Below are 23,465 nucleotides of genomic sequence, written 5' to 3'. Positions count from 1 at the left end.
ACATCAGCATTGACAAAGAAACAGCAAGAAATACTGTTTACCCACAAGCAGAAAGGAATTCAATATATTAAAAACAAACACTTTGTCATTACTTTATTTTCCAGATCAACAGACTGGGCCACAGCAACGCGTGGCAGGGGACAGCTAGTACTGTATATACCTGAGTATAAGCCAACCCAAATATAAGCCGAGGCACCTAATTTTACCACAAAAAACTAAGAAAATGTATTGACTCGAGTATAAGCCGACGGTGGGAAATGCAGCAGCTACTGGTCAATTTCAAAATAAAAATAGATACCAATAAAATTATATTAATTGAGGCATCGGTAGGTTAAACGCTTTTGAATATTTACATAAAACTGTAATTTAAGGCAAGACTGTCCAACTCTGATGAAACCATTATTCTCACCTTCTTCAGTGTAAATGTGCTTACGTATCCTTCCAATAATAATAGAGTAAAATAATAAATGTAATAATACAATAATAAATACAGTAAGAGTATTGTGCAGGTACAACTGTACCAGGAACTCCAATTTTGTTTGCTTTGCATTGAATGTTTGTTGTAGTCCTGTAGACTTTGCAGATAGGTGGCTTCTTTTGGCTGCAATCATAGGGCAAGCCACTTGTCAATTATAGTTAGGTTCCCTGGCTCCGCCCCCTTTTTGGGTTTTGGAGGGAATAGGAGCCAGTTTGGGTTCAGTCCACACAGAGAAGCTTTTCTTGCAGGACATAATACCAAGAGCTCCTGTAGAAAGCTTTGTCTTCTACGGCTTGGCCGGGGTTATACAGCCCACAGCTTGGCTGAGGATCATGCAGGCTCACAACTCCTTTGCTGAGGGAATCCGGTCCCACAGCACTTCAGCCAGCCATCACCGAAACCTGAACTCCTTCTTTTCCCCTGGAAGTCTACAAAGCTCTGCTTGGTAAGGGTCACTCGTGGAAGGCAGAAGTAGTTGGTACTGGGTGCAGGGGCTCCACGCCAACAGAGGCAAAGACAGACTGCCCAGATTAGAAGTTAAGGATTTCCCCATTAGTTACAGTTATGAAGATAGTGCCTGTTCCCTGTGGACAAGATTGAGAAAGAGCCAATAGACTGTTAAGAAAGCTTTAAAGTACCTGTTTGTTTTCATTAATAAAGAACTTTGTTACTTACTTTAAGCCTCTACAGAATTTTGTGTAAGGAAATCCAAGGGCCTTTAATCTGAGGCAGCCCCGGCATCCCGTTGGGCACACAGAATTTATGTCCTGTCTACAGTCTTATGCACAGGCCCAGCGCGCGACAGCACAAGTATAATAATGTAATAATAATAATAATAATAATAATAATAATAGGAATAAAATAATCTGTATAAATAAAAATGTAATGTTCCTTTGTGGGATTAACATAACTCAATGGGACACAGAGAAGGAATTAGTAAAAGGAAACATGTGACGGCGAGAGTGGCGCCACCTATGTATAGAACTGTTAGTTGTAAGATTTAAACTGTTGTATCATGCTTAATCCTGCCCCTGTTTACCCTGCTTATGTATAGTTGTATGGATTGGTTGCTTGTAGCTGTCAATTAGTACTGTTTGGCTCCACCTCTTCCTGCAAGAGGGGAGAACTTCCTTTTTTCTTTTCATTCTGCCATCAGAGTTCATACCACATGGACGTGAGTAAGAGACTTGATTCTAAAGGACCCTGATTTAAGTTACCTCTTAGCACCAGTTCTGAGATTTTTTACCCTTGGGACTCATGCTTTATGTCCAGATCGTCCTGGATAACACTGAGGAGATCCCAAGCGCCTTCAAGCCAGCACCAAAGGAAGATCCTAAGTCTTCAAAACATAGGCCATCTGAACTGGGGTTGTGGTTTGCTCCGGCATTCACAGCCATTGAGGAAAGAGGAAACTTGGTGAGGCTTCTCAGCTTCAAACCCCTTGGACCCAGGACTGATTGAGACTGTAATGTATGTTTTCCTTCACCCAGAGGCGGCCCTAGGTAATTTTCAACGGTAAGCAAACAGTATTTTGCCCCCCCCCCCACCAATAATTGATATATATTTTCTGTTCGTCATGGGAGTTCTGTGTGCCATATTTGGTTCAATTCCATCATTGGTGGAGTTCAGAATGCTCTTTGATTGTAGGTGAACTATAAATCCCAGTAACTACACTTGCTGCACTTGCTCCCTTGCCTGGCCCGCTTTGGGTCCGGAGGTATGCCTGAAGACCCCGGCGCATGCACCAAAAGTCACCTCTTCTCCTGACTTTCTCCTCAGCCATTGGAACCGAGAGAGAGAGAGAGAGAGAGACAGAGGTGGAGATGCCCACCTTTCCTGAAGGTAGGCGCAAAAACAAAGGAGGGAGCGGAGGTGGGAGATACCTCCAGCCGGAGAGGCTCTCTCTCTCTCTCTCTCTCTCTCTCGTTTGGTCCCAATGGCTGAAGAGAAAGTCAGGAGAAGAGGCGACTTTTGGTGTGCACGCTGAGGTCTTCAGACATGCCTCCGGACCCGAAGCGGGCCAGGAGAGGCGGCTCCGCCCCTTGGCCCACCCGTGGATTGGGGAGAGGAGGCGGGTGGAGCGCCGGGGGATCGGGAAAGGGAGCCGGTCATGGGGAAGGGATCGAACGCGGAGAACGATTGAGTGCTGGCTCTGCTCATGCACCCGGTGGCCGGGAGGAGCAGGAACGAGAGGGGCTAGGCGAGGCTCAAGGGCCCGACCCCTTTGGGAAGAGGATCACCCGGCAGCGAGGCAAGAAAGCTGAGACTCCCCCCGGACTGCTAGGACTGTTGTGAGCTGAGGGGGCACTCCTCAAGTGGCGGTCGAGGGGCATTTACAGGGGCGCCTCTGCGTCCCTGGCAAAAAAAAGTGTTCTGCGACCACTTACTTCGCGTAATGGATGAGCCGCCCCTGCCTTCACCCCTCTAAAGTTTTCCAGCTAATTGCTTTGAAGAAATGACTTTGTGATAAATAAAACTTATTTTGAGCTACAGCGTTTTGGGTTTTTGGGAGTTCCAGTTTCCTATAGGAGGGCAAGAAGCAATCCCCTGGGGAAAAGGTGCCACGTCCATCCCTCCTTTATTGAGAATAATAGCCCCCAGGTGCGACGGCATAAAACATGTTAAAATGGGTGATAGATGTAGGAGTTGTGTGCTTCCTGAACGCTGCTCCCACTGGTAACCTAGCTGCCGCCCGCTGGACCATTTGAAGCTTCCAAACAGTCTTCAAAGGCAACCCCAAGTAGAGCACATTGCAGTAGTCTATATGGGATGTAACCAGAGCGTGGACTACTGTGGCCAAGTTGGACCTCCCAAGACACGGGCGCAGCTGGTGCACAAACTTTAACTGTGCAAATGCTCCCCTGGTCACCGCCGAAACCTGGGGTTCCAGGCTCAGTGATGAATCCAGGATCACACCCAAGCTGCAAACCTGCGTCTTCAAGGGGAGTGTAACTCCATCCAACACAGGCTGTAACCCTATGCCCTGTTCGGCCTTTCGACTGACCAGGAGGACCTCTGTCTTGTCTGGACAGAGGTACTTAGTTTGAATTTTTGATATGCTACGAGTGAAAATATAGTTTGGAGAACAACCTCACTTGTGTACTTTCTCCACTCTTAACTTAAAGTTCCTTTTGGGTCTATTGACTATAAAAATAAGCATTAGATTTAGACCGGACACCAAGGAAAGCCTAGCTTAGCTACATCTGATCTTATATAAGCATCATTCCATGCTTGGACCTCAGTCTTTTGGGTGGAGGTTCCACCTTCAGCTCTTCAAAGAGGTGCAAAACGCACTTACCTAGATCAGGTGTCAATGGCTGTTGGCTGGTTGGCCAAGATGTGGTGGTACCTGGTGAGGTTCGGACTTTTGTCGTGGCTCTTAATCCATCCAGCGTGGCATTAGCAGTGGTGGCAACTGAAGATCTTTGTGTTTTAGCTGCTGAGGTGCTGATGGTGGTAGTGACATCTCTTGGGGTAGAAGCCACTTTGTCCAAATTACTGGTGGTTATTCTGCTGGCACTGGCATTGGCTCTAGTAGTTGTCGTTTTCATCAACACAGTAGTAGGAGTTGGTGAAGGGGCTTTGGTGGTAGTATCCCCTATAATGGTGGTAGCTGCTTCTCCAGAAGTCCTAGTTGTGTTCCAATCTTCAAAAATGCTGGTGGTAGTTATTGTTTCAAGGGTTGTTGTAAGTAAATGGGGAGCTGTTGAGGTAATCTCTGGGGTGGTGGTAAAAATAGATGTGGTTCCAAGAGGTGAGGTGGTAAAACTTGTCGTTGTAAGGGAAGTGAGGGCTATAGAACTGGGTTCTACAGTGGTTCTGAAGGTAGATGGAGTTTCAACAGCTGAACTGTTAGCAGTAGTTGTACTGACTATACCTATTTCACTTGAAGTAACAGTTGTGACTTCATCTGCTAACGTGCCAGAAGAAGCTGTTGTTTCAGGTGCTGATGTAATGGATGAGAGGGCTATAGAAACAGGTTTCATGGTGGTGTTGAAAGTAAATGGAGCTGAAGTGGGTGGTAAAGTAGGACTCAAGGTAGGTGACGTGGGTCCTGGAGTGGTGCTCAAGGAAGATGAACTGGGTTCTGGAGTGGTGCTCAAGGCAGATGGAGTAGTTTCTGGAGTGGTGCTCAAGGCAGATGAAGCTGTTGTTTCAGGTGCTGATGTAATAGATGAGAGGGCTATAGAAACGGGTTTCATGGTGGTGTTGAAAGTAAATGGAGCTGAAGTGGGTGGTAAAGAAGGACTCAAGGTAGGTGACGTGGGTCCTGGAGTGGTGCTCAAGGAAGATGAACTGGGTTCTGGAGTGGTGCTCAAGGCAGATGGAGTAGTTTCTGGAGCGGTGCTCAAGGCAGGTGAAGCTGTTGTTTCAGGTGCTGATGTAATGGATGAGAGGGCTATAGAAATGGGTTTCATGATTGTGTTGAAAGTAAATGGAGCTGAAGTGGGTGGTAAAGTAGGACTCAAAGTAGATGACGTGGGTCCTGGAGTGGTGCTCAAGTAAGATGGAGTGGGTCCTGGAGTGGTGCTCAAGGCAGATGAACTGGGTTCTGGAGTGGTGCTCAAGGCAGATGGAGTAGTTTCTGGAGTGGTGCTCAAGGCAGATGAAGCTGTTGTTTCAGGTGCTGATGTAATGGATGAGAGGGCTATAGAAACAGGTTTCATGGTGGTGTTGAAAGTAAATGGAGCTGAAGTGGGTGGTAAAGTAGGACTCAAAGTAGATGAAGTGGTTTCTGGGGAGGTGCTCAAAGTAGATGGAGTGGGTTCTGAACTGGTGCTCAAGGCAGATGAAGAGGATTCAGGAGTGAGAATCAAGGTAGATGAAGTGGTATTCAAAGTAGATTGAGTGAGTTCTGGAGTGGTGCCCAAGGCAAGTGGAATAGATTCTGGCTTGGGAATCAAGGATTCTGGAGTGGTGTTCAAGGTAAATGGAATAGGTTCTGGAATGGTGTTAAAGGTAGATGAAAAGGATTCTGGAGTGGGAATCAAGGTAGATGACATGGTTTCTGAAGAGGTGCTCAAGTGGGTAAATCGAGTGGGTTCTGGAATGGTGCTCAAGGCAGGTGTAGTAGTTTCTGGAGTAGGAATCAAAGTAGAATGAGTGGGTTCTGGAGTGGTGTTCAATGTAGATGTAATAGATTCTGGAGTGGTACTCAAGGTAGATTGAGTGGGTTCTGGAGTGGTGTTCAAGGTAGGTGAAGTAAGTTCTGGAGTGGTGTTCAAGGTAGATGGAGGGGAAGCAAGGGCTGTAGAAGTGTGTGACCAAGTAGGACTTAAGGTAGATGGAGTGGGTTCTGAAGTTAGAATCAAGGTAGGTGAAGTTTCAGCAGTTGACCAATTAGGACTTAAGGTAGATGGAGTGGGTTCTGAAGTTAGAATCAAGCTAGGTGAAGTTTCAGCAGTTGACCAAGTAGGACTTAAGGTAGATGAACTGGATTCTGAAGTTAGAATCAAGGTAGGTGAAGTTTCAGCAGTTGACCAAGTAGGACTTAAGGTAGATGAACTGGATTCTGAAGTTAGAATCAAGGTAGGTGAAGTTTCAGCAGTTGACCAAGTAGGACTTAAGGTAGATGAACTGGATTCTGAAGTTAGAATCAAGGTAGGTGAAGTTTCAGCAGTTGACCAAGTAGGACTTAAGGTAGATGAACTGGATTCTGAAGTTAGAATCAAGGTAGGTGAAGTTTCAGCAGTTGACCAAGTAGGACTTAAGGTAGATGAACTGGATTCTGAAGTTAGAATCAAGGTAGGTAGAGTTTCAGCAGTTGACCAAGTAGGACTTAAGGTAGATGAACTGGGTTCTGAAGTTAGAATCAAGGTAGGTGGAGTTTCAGCAGTTGTTGCTTCAAGTGGTGATGTAACTGAATGGAGGGTTGTTGGAGTGACATCTGTCGAGATATGGAAGGTTGATGGAGTTTCAACAGACGAGATGTTAAAGAAGGAGCTGGTAGCATCTACTTCGATAGTTCTGGCATCTACTTCTGCTGAAGGACTAGTGGTGTCCTCATCTGTCAAAATGCCAGTGGTAGTTGTTGTTTCAAGAGGTGAAAAGGAATCGGGTGTCGGTGTTGTAGGTGTGAGCAGTAATTCCTCAGCCGTACTAATGGGATGAGTCATATAAGCTGTTATTTCAGGTGGCGACCTGGTGAAAGGGATGCTTGTCATGTCCTCTGTGGTCTCCACCATGAATGGGGAACGTTGAGTTGCTGTAGTCTGACTTAAGAGGCTGAGCTTACTTGTAGTTTCACCTGAAGAGGAAGAGAAATGTCCTGGTTCTGGAGTGACTGATGTTTCTTCAGATGTGTCTCGAACATGAGAAGATGTCTCTTCTAAGCTTGTGTTTTCAACGGTGGTACTGATAGTATTGTTATTTTCTCTTAGCGTTGTGGTAGTCACTTCTGTTGTAGTACTGGTTTCTATTATGGTCATAGTAGTTGAGAAACCTGCTGTAGTTGTTTCAGGAAGAGATGTGCTCTCAGTTGTGGTTTCACCTGGGCAGGAAAATAAAGAGGAAACGACTGATCATCTTACAGTACAAAACAAAGATCAAAATTCCCCAAAACGGAGTCCAATCAAATTCTAGACTTGGACAAACCATTGGATCACATAGAATCAACTTTCTCTGAACTGGGCTTGGGAAAGTTACTTTTTTGGCCATGCTATTTGGAGGATACTAGAACTTGTCATCCAAAAAAGTCACTATCCAAGCCCTTGTTTACTCTTGTCTTTGGCAACCAGTTTGTGTTAATTATATATCTTTGTGAGCATTAGAAGGATAATGTATTGTCGAAGGCTTTCATGGCCGGAATCACTGGGTTGTTGTAGTTTTTTTCGGGCTATATGGCCATGTTCTAGAGCAGTGGTTCTCAACCTTCCTAATGCCGTGACCCCTTAATACAGCCCCTCATGTTGTGGTGACCCCCAACCATAACATTATGTTTATTGCTACTTCATAACTCTAATTTTGCTACTGTTATGAATTGTAATGTAAATATCTGATACGCAGGACCAAATACACTGGACCAAATTTGGCACAAATACCCAATATGCCCAAAATTTGAATACTGGTGGGGTTGGGGGTGATTGATTTTGTCATTTGGTAATGCTGGAGTTGCTGGGATTTATAGTTCACCTTAAATCAAAGCGCCTTCTGAACTCCATCAATAATGGAATTGAATCAAACATGGCACACGGAATTCCCAGGACCAAGAGAAAATACTGGGAAGGTCTGGTGGACATTGACCTTGAGTTTTTGGAGTTGTAGTTCACCTACATCCAGAGAATATTGTGGACTCAAGCAATGATGGATCTGGATCAAACTTGGCACACAGATATATAAACCCAGTTTCCTACTTCCAACAGACCTCACTACCTCTGAGGATGCTTGCCATAGATGCAGGCGAAACGTCAGGAGAAAATGCCTCTAGAACATGGCCATATAGCCCGGAAAACCTACAACAACCCAGTGATTCCGGCCATGAAAGCCTGCGACAAAACATGGCACAAATACTCAATATGCCCATATGTGAACACTGGTAGAGTTTGGAGAAAATAGGCCTTGCCATTTGGGAGTTGTAGTTGTTGGGATTTATAGTTCACCCACAATGAAATAGCTTTCTGTACCCCACCAATGATAGAATTTGACCAAACTTTCTACACAGAACCCCATGACCAACAGAAAATACTATGTTTTCTGATGGTCCTTGTGGATCCCTCTGACACCCCCTCGCAACCCCCAAAGGGGTCCCGACCCCCAGGTTGAGAAACACTGTTCTAGAGGCATTCTCGTTTCGCCTGCATCTATGGCAAGCATCCTCAGAGGTAGTGCGATAGAAGGATAATTTATTTTGCCTACTCTGTCTTTCCCAATCATAGAATCATAGAATCCTAGAGTTGGAGGAGACCACATCGGCCATCCAGTCCAACCCCATTCTGCCAAGAAACAGGAATATTGCATTCAAAGCACCCCCGACAGATGGCCATCCAGCCTCTGTTTCAAAGCTTCCAAAGAAGGAGCCTCTACCACACTCCAGGGCAGAGAGTTCCACTGCTGAACGGCTCTCTCAGATGTTCAGATGTAGTTTGAAGCCATTGTTCCATTGCGTCCTAGTCTCCAGGGAAGCAGAAAACAAGTTTGCTCCCTCCTCCCTATGATTTCCTCTCATGTATGTATACATGGCCCTCATCATGTCTCCTCTCAGCCTTCTCTTCTTCAGGCTAAACATGCCCAGCTCCTTAAGCCGCTCCTCATAGGGCTTGTTCTCCAGACCCTTGATCATTTTAGTCGCCCTCCTCTGGACACATTCCAGCTTGTCAATATCTTCCTTGAATTGTGGTGCCCAGAATTGGACACAATATCCCTTTGTTTTAAAATTGTCCTCAAAAATGCCTTTTCTGTGTATGGCTATTGACTTAGTCAATTCTTCTTCCCGACAGTTATTAGAGTTTACATAGCAAGATGAAATATATTGGTGAATTCCTTTTCTCTCTCCCTCTCTTTCTCTCCCGATAATTCTTATATTTGCCATATTACTTAATACAATGGTCGGGACCCCTGCGGGGGGGGGGGGGGGGGTGAGGGATCACCAAAGATCATCATGGTGGTTCTGTGTGGGAAGTTTAGCCCAATTCTATCATTGGTTGGGTTCAGAATGCTACTTGATTGTAAGTGAACTATAAATCCCAGCAACTACAACTCCCAAATGTCAAGGTCTATTTCCCCAAAATTCCACCAGTGTTCATAATGGGGATATTGCATATTCGTGCCAAGTTTGGTCAAGATCCATCATTGTTTGAGTCCACGTGCTCTCCAGAAGTAGGTGAACTACAACTCCCAAACTCAAGGTCAATGCCCACCAGACCCTTCCAGTATTTTCTGTTTGTCATGGGAGTTCTGTTTGCCAAGTTTCGGTCAATTCCATTGTTGGTGGGGTTCAGAATACTCTTTGATTGTAAGTGAACTATAAATCCCAGCAACTACAACTTCCATATGTCAAGATCTATTCTCCCCAAACTCCACCAGTGTTCACATTTCGGCATATTGAGTATTCCTGCCAACTTTGGTACAGATCCATCATTGTTTGAGTCCACAGTGCTCTCTGGATGTAGGTGAACTACAACTCCCAAACTCAAGGTCAGTGCCCACTAAACCCTTCAAGGATTTTCTGTTGGTCATGGGAGTTCTGTGTGCCAGGTTTGGCCCAATTCTGTCATTGGTGGGGTTCAGAATGCTCTTTAATTATAAGTAAACTATAAACCCCAGCAACTACAACTCCTAAATGTCAAGGTCTATTTCCCCCAAATTCCACCAATGTTCACATTTGGGCATATTGAGTCTTCATGCCCAGTTTGGTCCAGATCCACAGTGCTCTCTATGTAGGTGAACCACAACTCCAAAACTCAAGGTCAATGCCCACCAGACCCTTCCATTATTTTCTGTTGCTCATAAGGGTTCTGTGTGCCAAATTTGGTTCAATTTCATCATTGGTGGAGTTCAGAATACTCTTTGATTGTAAGTGAACTATAAATCCCAGCAACATGTGTGGATGCTCAAGTCTCATTATGTACAATGGTATCGTAAAGTGGTAGCAATTACATTAAATGGCAAAATCAAAATTTGCTTTTTGGATTTTCAAGCTGTGGATGGTTGAATCCATGGGCACAGCATCCGTGGATACAGTGGGCCGTCTGTGTGGCCCTCAGGCAGAAAAACAGAGACCCTAGACCTGTGATATTCTCCAAATCCCATTCCAGAACTGGAGAGTTCGCCTGCCATCACCTGAAACACACATTTCTATGCTTAGACATGACCTCAAACTCCCAAAGATCCAATTTGATCTTGAAAGCTAAGCAGGGTCAGCCCTGGCTAGTACTTGGATGGGAGACAGACAACAAATCCCTAGTGCTGTGACTCTATTATAATGGGAGGAACTGGGGAGACTACCTTGGCCCCCGCCCTTCCCTTCTACACTGCCAGATAATCCAGATTATCACACCAGATAATCCACATTATCTGTTTTGACCTGCATTATATGAGTCTACACTGCCATATAATCCAGGTCAGATTAGATAATCTGGATTTTATATGGCAGTGCAGAATCAATCAATGAAACTTTATTTGTTACCCACCCTATCTCCCTATGGGGACTCGGGGCAGTATAAGGGGCACTGGAGTACTATTCCTTGCCTAAGGCCCCTTCTACACTGCCATATGATCCAGATTATCATAACAGATCATTCACATTATCTGCTTTGAACTGGGTTATATGAGTCTACATTGCCACATGTTGTTGTTGTGTTGTTCATTCGTTCAGTCGTCTCCGACTCTTCGTGACCTCATGGACCAGCCTACGCCAGAGCTCCCTGTCGGCCGTCACCACCCCCAGCTCCTTCAAGGTCAGTCCAGTCACTTCAAGGATGCCATCCATCCATCTTGCCCTTGGTCGGCCCCTCTTCCTTTTGCCTTCCACTTTCCCCACATAATCCATAATCTAGTTCAAAGAAGATAATCTGGATTTTATATAGAAGTGTAGAAGGGGACAAAGAAGACGCTATGACAGTGTTCCTCAACCTGGGGGTCGGGACCCCTGGGAGGGTCGCAAGAGGCTGTCAGAGGGGTTGCCAAAGACCAACAGAAAACACAATATTTTCTGTTCGTCATGGGAGTTCTGTATGGGAAGTTTGGCTCAATTATATCATTGCTGGAGTTCAGAATGTTCTGTGATTGTAGGTGAACTATAAATCCCAGCAACTACAACTCCCATATGTCAAGATCTATTCTTCCCAAACTCCACCAGTGTTCACATTTGGGCATATTGAGTATTCATGCCAACTTTGGTCCAGATCCATCATGGTTTGAGTCCACAGTGCTCTCTGGATGTAGGTGAACTACAACTCCCAAACTCAAGGTCAATGCCCACCAAACCCTTCCAGTATTTTCTGTTGGTCATGGGAATTCTGTGTGCCAAGTTTGGTTCAATTCCATCATTGGTGGAGTTCAGACTGCTCTTTGATTGTAGGTGAACTATAAATCCCAGCAACTACAACTCCCAAATGACAAAATCAATCCCTCCCCTCCAGTCCCACCAGTATTCAGATCTGGGCATATCGGGTATTTGTGCCAAATTTGGTCCAGTGAATGAAGATACATCCTGAATATCAGATTCATAACAGTAGCAAAGTTACGATTATGAGGTAGCAGCGAAAATAATGTTATGGTTGGAGGTCACCACAACAGGAGGACCTGTACTAAGGGGTCTTGGCATTAGGAAGGTTGAGAACTACTGCCCTATGAAATCCATGGGGTTGCCAGAAGTTGACAAGTAAGCCAAAAGTACATATGTACACACACGGCTTAAAAACCTATTCTAAAGGCACCAGATTTTGTCTGATCTTTGAAGCTAAGCAGGGCCAGCCCTGGCTTGCATTCGGATGGGAGTCCACCTCCGAATATCCCTTGCTTGAAGAAACCCAATGAAATCCATGCAGTCACCATAAGTCAATGGATGACTTATCCATAAGTCAATGGATGACATCAAGCAAAAAGTGGGTGCTAGAAACAATATCATACGAAAGCTGACTGGCACAACCTGGGGATCACAACCAGATACAGTGAAGACATCTGCCCTTGTGCTGTGCTACTCTGCTGCTGAGGATGAATGCCCAGTGTGGAACACATCTCACCACACTAAAACAGTGGATGTGGCTCTTAATGAGACATGCCGCATTATCACGGGGTGCCTGCGCCCTACACCACTGGAGAAATTACACTGCCTAGCCGGTATTGCACCACCTGGCATCCGCCGGGAAGTAGCAGCCAATAGTGAAAGGACCAAGTCAGAGACATCTCCAGCTCATCCCCTGTTTGGGTATCAGCCAGCACGTCAACGACTCAAATCAAGAAATAGTTTTCTAAGATCTACAGAGACACTCGCTGGAACACCTCAGCAAGCGAGAGTCCAAAAGTGGCAGGCCCAAACCCAGAACCTCAACCAATGGCTAATACCAAATGGGAGACTCCCCCCTGGGCACACAGAAGACTGGGCGACTTGGAAAGCGCTGAACAGACTGCGCTCTGGCACCACAAGATGCAGAGCCAACCTTCAGAAATGGGGCTACAAAGTGGAATCCTCGACATGCGAGTGCAGAGAAGAGCAAACCACTGACCACCTGCTGCAATGCAACCTGAGCCCCAGCACATGCACCATGGAGGACCTTCTTGCGGCAACACCAGAGGCACTCCAAGGGGCCAGATACTGGTCCAAGGACATTTAATCAACTACCAAACTCACACATTTTGTATTTTGTCTGTTTTTTTGCTTTGTTCTGTTAGAAATGTAATATAGTCGACTGGTTGCACTGACACGATAAATACATAATAATGGATGACTTGAAGGCACATAGTGCACTCACACATCAATCAAAGTGGCTTCATATCATGGACTTACCATCGCAGATCCTAGCCTTCTGAAGCCATAAGAGCAAAAGCGGGACTGTCACAAAATGATGGAGATCCATAACAGCGATATTTCTTCCTTGCCAGTTTTAGAGCTCCGAGTCTTGGACAGGTAGACGTGATACTGCGCCAAATCTTTGCTTTTTACTCGCTTCTTATGGTTTCCTGGTTGAACAGAAAGAAGGTGGAGCACTCGTCAAGGTTTGTTTCTCTTTTCATTCCTGGAGCTTTTGATAAATGAATAGAAGGCATTGTGTTATGTTCAAAGTGTAGAGTTTAATCCTACCGTTGTTCAGGCATGCCACGGACAACGGCAGAGATGGCCACTGAATCAAGCCATCATTCATAGCAATGCATTTCTCTGCACCTTTTTCCTGATGAAGTATCAGTTCAACCTGCAATCATAATTGCAAAAGGTAAATAGAAACATTATTATTCAGATGAGGTGGTATCACTCTATTTCTCAAAGTTCTCAAAAAATATTTTTATTTGGGTAAAAAAGAATCATGCATGTTGTTGTTGTTTATTAGTTCTGTCGCTTCCAACTCTTCATGACCTCCTGGACCAGGCCAGAGCTCCCTCTTGACTGTGAAGGTACTGGAAGTCCCATCATCCATGGGTCATGGTGGCTCTTTGTGCCAAGTTTGGTCTATCGGTCATTGGATGAGGGTAGCAATGGTCTCAGGAAGCGAGTGAAGGTACTTCAAGTCCCATCATCCATGGGTCATGGGGGCTCTTTGTGCCAAGTTTGGTCTTTATCAGTCATTGGTTGAGGGTCGCAGTGGTCTCAGGAAGTGAGTGAAGGTACTGCAAGTCCCATCATCCATGGTCTGCCCTCCTCCAAACTGCACCTGGATGTAGAGTGGGTCATGGGGGCTCTTTGTGCCAAGTTTGGTCTTTATTGGTCATTGGATGAGGGTCGCAGTGGTGTCAGGAAGCGAGTGAAGGTACTTCAAGTCCCATCATCCATGGTCTGCCCTCCTCCAAACTGTACCTGGATGTAGAGTGGGCCATGGGGGCTCTTTGTGCCAAGTTTGGTCTTTATTGGTCATTGATGAGGGTTGCAGTGGTCTTACGAAGCAAGTGAAGATACTTCAAGTCCCATCATCCATGGTCCATCCTCCTCCAAACTGCACCTGGATGTAGAGTGGGTCATGGGGGCTCTTTGTGCCAAGTTTGGTCTTTATTGGTCATTGGATGAGGGTCGCAGTTGTGTCAGGAAGTGAGTGAAGGTACTGCAAGTCCCATTATCCATGGTCTGCCCTCCTCCAAACTGCAACAAGATGTAGAGTGGGTCATGGGGGCTCTTTGTGCCAAGTTTGGTCTTTATCGGTCATTGGATTTGGGTCGCAGTGGTGTCAGGAAGTGAGTGAAGGTACTGCAAGTCCCATCATCCATGGTCTGCCCTCCTCCAAACTGCACTTGGATGTAGAGTGGGTCATGGGGGCTCTTTGTGCCAAGTTTGGTCTTTCTCGGTCATTGGATGAAGGTCGCAGTGGTGTCAGGAAATAAGTGAAGGTACTGCAAGTCCCATCATCCATGGTCTGCCCTCCTCCAAACTGCACCAGGATGTAGAGTGGGTCATGGGGGCTCTTTGTGCCAAGTTTGGTCTTTATTGATCATTGGTGAGGGTCGCAGTTGTGTCAGGAAGTGAGTGAAGGTACTGCAAGTCCCATCATCCATGGTCTGCCCTCCTCCAAACTGTACCTAGATGTAGAGTGGGTCATGGGGGCTCTTTGTGCCAAGTTTGGTCTTTATTGGTCATTGGTGAGGGTCGCAGTTGTGTCAGGAAGTGAGTGAAGGTACTGCAAGTCCCATCATCCATTGTCTGCCCCCCTCAAAACTGCATCTGGATATAGAGTGGGTCATGGGGGCTCTTTGTGCCAAGTTTGGTCTTTATTGGTCATTGGATGAGGGTCGCAGTTGTGTCAGGAAGTGAGTGAAGGTACTGCAAGTTCCATCATCCATTGTCTGCCCTCCTCCAAACTGCACCAGGATGTAGAGTGGGTCATGGGGGCTCTTTGTGCCAAGTTTGGTCTTTATCGGTCATTGGATGAGGGTCGCAATGGTCTCAGGAAGCGAGTTAAGATACTTCAAGTCCCATCATCCATAGTCCATCCTCCTTCAAACTGCACCAAGATGTAGAGTGGGTCATGGAGGCTCTTTGTGCCAAAAGCTGCCTTCTTTGGATCAATGTTGAAAAAGGAAGATGGCGTCCTCTTTTGCAGTCTAGCAGCAGCCTGTGAATGTGGCAGCCAATCAGAACGCTGCCACATACATACCCCGCCCCCCCTCCCTCTGCATACAAACACTGACTTTTATTATAGACATAGATACATAGATTGTTGTTCATTCGTTCAGTCGCTTCCCACTCTTGGTGACCTCCTGGACCATCCCAGGCCAGAGCTCCCTGTCGGCCGTGGCCACCCCCAGCTCCTTCAAGGTCAATCCAGCCACTTCAAGGATGCCATCCATCCATCTTGCCCTTGGTCGGCCCCTCGTCCTTTTTCCTTCCATTTTCCCCAGCATCATTCTCTTCTCCAAGCTTTCCTGTCTTCTCATGATGTGGCCAAAAAACTTGTTTGTTTATTTATTTACTTATTTACATTATTTATATTCCGCCCTTCTCACCCCGCAGGGGACTCAGGGCAGATTACAATGTACATATACATGGCAAACATTCAATGCCATAGACACACAACATATGTAGACAGACACACAGAGGCTATTTAACATTCCAGCTTTTTCATGAGGGTATTCAGGCCACCGGGGGAGCTCTCGCTTCACCGTCCATTTGTGACACTGATGAAGTACTTCCTCATTCTTTGCATGCTTGCTGGAAATTTTTATGGTGTCGTAAATTAGCCTCCTCGCATAAGGAGTACCTAAATTGCCTACTTGACAGATGCAACTGTCTTTCAGGCTGCAAAGGTTGACAGCAAGCTACACAAATTGGTCAGAAGTTCACTCTGACCCGGGCTGGCTTCAAACTCATCACGTTATTTATTTATTTATTTACTTTACTTTACTTGTATACCGCAGTTTCTCAGCCCAACAGGCGACTCAACGCGGTTTACAACAAGGATAAGAATCAATCAACGATATACAATTTAAAACCATAAAAGCATAATATACAATATTGGCACAACAATAGACAACACAATGCATCTCATAACTAGAGTTGTGATCCAATCCGTCGTCCAAATTTCCATTCCTGTAATCATCACATTCATTGCACTGTTTGAATGCCCGTTCAAACATCCAAGTTTTTAATCTTCTTCGGAACACCATTAGCGAGGGGGCTGATCTTACCTCCATGGGAAGGGCGTTCCACAGCCGGGGGGCCACCACAGAAAAGGCCCTGTTTCTCGTCCCCGCCAGCCGCACCTGTGAAGCAGGCGGGATAGAAAGTAGGGCCTCCCCAGAAGATCTTAGGGTCCTGGCGGGCTGATAGGCAGAGATACGTTCAGATAGGTAGGTTGGGCCAGAACCGTTTAGGGCTTTATAGGCCAACGCCAGCACTTTGAATTGAGCCCGGTAGCAAATCGGCAGCTAGTGGAGCTGGTGCAGCAGAGGAGTTGTATGCTCCCTGCGCTCCGCTCCTGTTAGTATCATGGCTGCCGAGCGTTGGATTAGCTGGAGCTTCCAAGCCGTCTTCAAAGGCAACCCCACGTAGAGAGCGTTGCAGTAGTCTAGACGGTTAGTAGTGATCTTAATGCAGCTGACTCCCAGCCAACTGTGCCACAGTCCCGGTGCAGTCCTGGACTTCATTTTTGCCTCTCATATCCTTCCCTCCAGTGAGGAGTTGGGCTTTCTTTCCTAGAGGATAGACTGGTTGTATCTTCTTGCGGTCCAAGGTACTCTCAGGATTTTCCTCCAGCACCACAGTTCAAAAGCATCTCTCTTCCTTCGCTCAGCCTTCCCTAAGGTCCAGCTCTTACATCCGTAGGTTACTATTGGGAATACCATTGCTGGTGTTAAGATTTTGTTACTATTGGCAAACAGTTCCGAGTCAAACATCCCCAACAAGTAATGTTCAGGTTTCAATGTCCAATCTAATTTTAATATTATTTGACATTCTTTATGTATCTCTTTCCAATAACTATTAACTTTTTCACATGACCACCACATATAGTAGTATAACCCTTCGTGTGTCTGAAAAGGGGTTATTGAAGGGTTGGAAGGGATAGAGTCTTTGGCGGGGATGAAGCTGCCACTGGTCCACTCCTGATCTCCTGATGTTTCAAACTTCTGAAAGTCTGGAAAAGATTTTAAAAATAATTAAAAATTGCATATTTATTCCAGAGTCCTTCCATCTGAACATTAGGAAGAACTTCCTGACTGTGAGAGCCGTTCAGCAGTGGAACTCTCTGCCCCGGAGTGTGGTGGAGGCTCCTTCTTTGGAAGCTTTTAAGCAGAGGCTGGATGGCCATCTGTCAGATGTGATTTGAATGCAATATTCCTGCTTCTTGGCAGGGGGTTGGACTGGATGGCCCATGAGGTCTCTTCCAACTCTTTGATTCTATGATTCTATGATTCCTTGGTGGACTATAAATCTTCTGGGGTGGTTCCTGTTCTGTCTCCCAGGAGCCTGGTTTGCCTTACCTTTCAGCTGCTGGAAGCTGCTTCCCCTTGCATTTCTCCCAGGGCTGCTGCAGCTTTGCAAGAGCTCTGAAAGTTAGCAGTTTCAGAGGCTAGAAAACATGCCTGCAGGCCTCTTTGAAGTTATTGGCTTAGAGAGCAGCTCTTTGAGTTTAGAGCCCGCCCCTTCTCCCAGGGAAAGATCTCCATTTTAGAATCTCCCCTGCCCTTTTAGTTGGAAAGAAGAATTTAGATGTGCTGGGGGCCAGAACAGGGGAGCTCTGAGAAAACCATTGCAAGTACTAAATTGAGTTATAGATAGAAAGATAAATGGAGTTATAGATATTTATTTATTTACTTTACTTTACTTTACTTATATACCGCTGTTCTCAGCCCGAAGGCGACTCACAGCGGTTCACAACCAATAAAAACAGCAATAATTCAATGCAAATATAACAACAATTCACAACTTAACACATTACCCAATCAATAAACACTTACTACGATAACCGATCACAGTCGTCTCATTATCAAAAACATAATCCAGATTCGTCATCCATTGTTCCAATTCCTATGTTCATTACCAATCATTGCACTAGTTATTCGAATGCCTGCTTGAACAGCCAGGTCTTCACTTTTTTGCAGAACACCATTAGAGATGGTGCTAGCCTAATGTCCGTGGGAAGGGCGTTCCACAGCCGAGGAGCCACCACCGAGAAGGCCCTATCTCTCGTCTCCGCCAACCGTGCTTGAGAAGCCGGCGGGATCGAGAGCAGGGCCTCCCCGGAAGATCTATGGAAAGATAAATGGAGTTATAGATAGAAAGATTTATTGAGACATATAGATATTGAGTAACATTGAGAGTTATATAGACAGCTAGATTAATAGAGAAGCTATTGAAAAGGTATTGAGCATTTGCCTCCAAAGCTAACTCTGAGCTGTAGATAGGGAAAAAACCTGCTTTTTTCTAGCAATAGGAGTTCAGGGTTAGGGTAAAGGGACTCCAGAATTCCATATTTTTACCTCTTGGAGAAAGATTACCTCAATACTTGAATGCACAAAAGCTCATCTCTATGTTCTTGTGGGTTTTTTCGGGCTATAGAACCATGTTCTAGAGGCATTTCTCCTGACGTTTCGCCTGCATCTATGGCAAGCATCCTCAGAGGTACCTCTGAGGATGCTTGCCATAGATGCAGGCGAAACGTCAGGAGAAATGCCTCTAGAACATGGCTCTATAGCCCGAAAAAACCCACAAGAACCTAGTGATTCCAGCCATGAAAGCCTTCGACAATACACTCATCTCTATGCTTTACCAATTGACTGTTTGTAACTTTGATAAGCTGTGCCAAGTCTACAAAGACTTTGGAAATAAATGTTCTGTTTGCTGTTCCATACTTGAAGTGGACTCAGTTACTCAGAAAGTTTGAGCTTTTAAAGAAAGATCCCAGCGGTCCGCCCAGACAAAGAGAGCAGCACATCGAAGTCTTATTTTCAAGGCGTCTGAGTGTGACGGCACAGTTCCCACAGTTCGACTATAATAGGAGTTGTAGTTTGGTGAGGCACTCATACTCTTTGGCAGAGAAAGCTACTGCTCTTGTAAAATTAGAGCTCATGGCAGTTAAAGTGATGTCCAACTGCATTCGTTTGGCAGTGGAGGTGCACGCTGAGTTCTTTGCACTGCTGTTAAATTAATGAGAGAGACCAATGCTGGGATTTCCCTTGCAGGGGTTTGTTTTCAGGAACTTCCCTTCCTTTGTGCCTCTGTCCTGTTTGGGCGCATAAAGCTAATCTCTTCCAGTAAGACATCATTATTCTCCTTCTAGGTTCCTCATTCCGCGGACAGGCAGCATTCTTACCTGCTTCAGTGAACTGAGAAATAACCTTCCTGGCAGATCACCAAATGGTTTTCAATTGCATTTGTTTACCCGCAATCTGTAAAACAACATTTTTGTAGGCTTGGGTCTTGATGGTGTCATGCACGTTCATGTTGCATGTTTGTTCTTGCAATTGTACCTTTCTTTGTACCGGATTGTTGCAGGTTTTTTTGGGCTATATAGCCATGGTCTAGAGGCATTCTCTCCTGACGTTTCGCCTGCATCTGTGGCAAGCATCCTCAGAGGTAGTGAGGTCTGTTGGAACTAGGAAAAGGGGTTTATATATCTGTGGAATGACCAGGGTGGGACAAAGGACTCTTGTCTGCTGGAGCTAGGTGTGAATGTTTCAACTGACCACCTTCATTAGCATATAATGGCCTGGCAGTGCCTAGAGCAAACTTTTGTTGAGAGGTGATTAGATGTCCTTGTTTGTTTCCTCTCTTTTGTTGTGCTGTTGTAATTTTAGAGTTTTCAATACAGGTAGCCAGATTTTGTGCATTTTCATGGTTTCCTCCTTTCTGATGAAATTGTCCACATGCTTCTTGTGGATTTCAATGGCTTCATAGAATCATAGAATCAAAGAGTTGGAAGAGACCTCCTGGGCCATCCAGTCCAACCCCCTGCCAAGAAGCAGGAATGTTGCATTCAAATCACCCCTGACAGATGGCCATCCAGCCTCTGTTTAAAAGCTTCCAAAGAAGGAGCCTCCACCACACTCCGGGGCAGAGAGTTCCACTACTGAACGGCTCTCACAGTCAGAAAGTTCTTCTCTGTGTAGTCTGGCATGGTGGTTGTGAGAGTGGTCCAGCATTTCGGTGTTCTCAAATAATCTGCTGTGTCCAGGCTGGTTCATCAGGTGCTCTGCTATGGCTGATTTCTCTGGTTGGAGTAGTCTGCAGTGCCTTCCATGTTCCTTGATTCGTGTCTGGGCGCTGCCCACTCTCACACCCACCATGTCAGACTACACAGAGAAGCTATTGAAATACACAGCAAATATGGAAAACACAAGAACTGCCAACAGTTGACCAAACAGGCACAGAAAAGAGATGTAGTAGTCATGGGCGATTTCAACTATCCCGATATTTGCTGGAAAACAAACTCGGCCAAGAGTACAAGGTCCAACAAATTCCTCGCTTGCCTTGCAGACAATTTCATGGTCCAGAAGGTAGAAGAGGCAACAAGGGGATTGGCTACTCTTGATCTCATCCTAACAAATGCGGAGGACCTGATCGATGCGGTCGAAGTGGTAGGATCCTTAGGGGCAAGTGACCATGTGCTCCTGCAATTTGAGGTACAAAGGAAGGCCGAAACTAAGACAAGTCAAACCCGCATTTTGGACTTTAGGAGAGCTGATTTCCAAAAAATGAAGGAAACGCTGAGCGGCATTCCGTGGACACAGATACTAAAAGACAAGGGAGTTACGGATGGATGGGAATTTCTCAAGAGTGAAATACTCAAGACGCAATTGCAAACCGTGCCAACAAAGAGAAAAAATAGGACAAGTGCAAAGAAGCCAGAATGGATGTCCAAAGAACTTCTAACTGTGCTAAGACACAAAAGAGACATGCACAAGAAGTGGAAAAAGGGAGAAATCACCAAAGAAGAATTCAAACAATTAGCCAACACCTGTAGGGAAAAGGTCCGCAAGGCTAAAGCACAAAATGAGCTCAGACTTGCCAGGGACATTAAAAACAATAAAAAGGGCTTCTATTCTTATGTCAGTAGAAAAAGGAAAAACAAGGAGGCGATAGGACCTCTTCGCGGAGAAGATGGGGCAATGCTGACAGGGGATAGGGAAAAGGCAGAACTACTTAATGCCTTCTTTGCCTCGGTCTTCTCACAAAAAGAGAGTCTTCAACCTCAGCAAGATGGAGTGGATGAGGGATTGGAGGACATCCAACCCCAAATTGGGAAAGAAGTCGTCCAGGAATACCTGGCCGCTCTTAATGAGTTCAAGTCCCCAGGGCCAGATCAACTACACCCAAGAGTATTGAAGGAACTAGCGGAAGTCATTTCGGAACCATTGGCAACCATCTTTGAGAGTTCTTGGAGAACGGGAGAAGTTCCAGCAGATTGGAGGAGGGCCAATGTGGTCCCAATCTTCAAGAAGGGAAAAAAGGATGACCCAAACAACTACCGTCCGGTCAGCCTCACGTCGATACCGGGCAAGATTTTGGAAAAGATTGTTAAGGAAGCGGTCTGCAAACACTTAGAAACAAATGCAGTCATCACTAATAGTCAACATGGATTTATCAAAAACAAGTCATGCCAGACTAATCTGATCTCTTTCTTCGATAGAGTTACAAGCTGGGTAGATGCGGGGAATGCCGTGGATGGAGCATACCTGGATTTCAGTAAGGCCTTCGACAAGGTCCCCCATGACCTTCTGGCAAGGAAACTAGTCCAATGTGGGCTAGGCAAAACTACGGTGAGGTGGATCTGTAATTGGTTAAGTGGACGAACACAGAGAGTGCTCACTAATGCTTCCTCTTCATCTTGGAAAGAAGTGACAAGTGGAGTGCCGCAGGGTTCCCCCCTGGGCCCGGTCCTGTTCAACATCTTTATTAATGACTCAGATGAAGGGCTAGAAGGCAGGATCATCAAGTTTGCAGATGACACCAAATTGGGAGGGAGAGCCAATAGTCCAGAGGACAGGAGCAGAATTCAAAACGATCTTGACAGATTAGAGAGATGGGCCAAAACTAACAAAATGAAGTTCAACAGTGACAAATGCAAGATACTCCACTTTGGCAGAAAAAATGAAATGCAAAGATACAGAATGGGGGACGCCTGGCTCGAGAGCAGTACGTGTGAAAAAGATCTTGGAGTCCTCGTGGACAACAAGTTAAACATGAGCCAACAATGTGATGTGGCAGCAAAAAAAGCCAATGGGATTTTGGCCTGCATCAATAGGAGCATAGTGTCTAGATCCAAGGAAGTCATGCTACCCCTCTATTCTGCTTTGGTTAGACCACATCTGGAATATTGTGTCCAATTCTGGGCACCACAATTCAAGAGAGATATTGACAAGCTGGAAAGTGTCCAGAGGAGGGCGACTAAAATGATCAAGGGTCTGGAGAACAAGCCCTATGAGGAGCGGCTTAGGGAACTGGGCATGTTTAGCCTGAAGAAGAGAAGGCTGAGAGGAGATATGATAGCCATGTATAAATATGTGAGAGGAAGCCACAGGGAGGAGGGAGCAAGCTTGTTTTCTGCTTCCTTGGAGACTAGGACGCGGAACAATGGCTTCAAACTACAAGAGAGGAGATTCCATCTGAACATTAGGAAGAACTTCCTGACTGTGAGAGCCGTTCAGCAGTGGAACTCTCTGCCCCGGAGTGTGGTGGAGGCTCCTTCTTTGGAAGCTTTTAAGCAGAGGCTGGATGGCCATTTGTCAGGGGTGATTTGAATGCAATATTCCTGCTTCTTGGCAGGGGGTTGGACTGGATGGCCCATGAGGTCTCTTCCAACTCTTTGATTCTATGATTCTATGATTCTAAGAAAGGCCATCAGACTGGAAAAAAATCAGGCTGAGCGAAGGAAGAGAGACGCTTTTGAATTGTGGTGCTGGAAGAATGTTCTGAGAGTGCCTTGGACTGCCAGAAGATCCAACCAGTCCATCCTCCAGGAAATAAAGCCCGGCTGCTCATTGGAGGGAAGGAGACTAGAGACAAAGATAAAGTACTTTGGCCATATCATGAGTAGACAGGAAAGCTTGGAGATGAGAATGATGCCAGGGAAAATGGAAGGAAAAAGGAAGAGGGGCCAACCAAGGGCAAGATGGATGGGATCCTTAAAGTGACCAGCTTCACCTTGAAGGAGCTGGGGGTGGTGACGGCCGACAGGGAGCTCTGGTGTGGGCTGGTTCATTAGTTCAGTCAGAAGCAACTGAACAAATTAACAACACATATAATTATATAAAAATATATAATTTAATAACATATTATATAAACATATAAAATTTATATTATAACTAGCTGTCCCCTGCCAGGCGTTGCTGTGGCCCAGTCTGTTGATCTGGAAAATAAAGTAATGAGAAAGTGGTTTCCAATATATGTAATGTCTTTCTGCTTGTGGGT

The 23,465-nt window shown here is 45.6% G+C and overlaps 1 protein-coding gene across 1 annotated transcript; it reads right to left on the bottom strand.

Moving 5' to 3' along the window:
• Positions 1-4,353: 4,353 nt before the first annotated feature.
• On the bottom strand, positions 4,354-5,812 carry LOC132769786 (uncharacterized; the record flags this gene model as incomplete). Its single annotated transcript, XM_067466281.1, has 1 exon — positions 4,354-5,812. A coding segment is annotated over exon 1 (1,128 nt), but the record flags the coding sequence as incomplete, so codon positions are not given.
• Between the last annotated feature and the right edge of the window lie 17,653 nt (positions 5,813-23,465).

This window comes from Anolis sagrei, chromosome 3 (genome assembly GCF_037176765.1).
Source record: "Anolis sagrei isolate rAnoSag1 chromosome 3, rAnoSag1.mat, whole genome shotgun sequence".
NCBI lineage: Eukaryota > Metazoa > Chordata > Lepidosauria > Squamata > Dactyloidae > Anolis > Anolis sagrei.
This window is presented reverse-complemented; position numbering and strand designations above follow the sequence as displayed.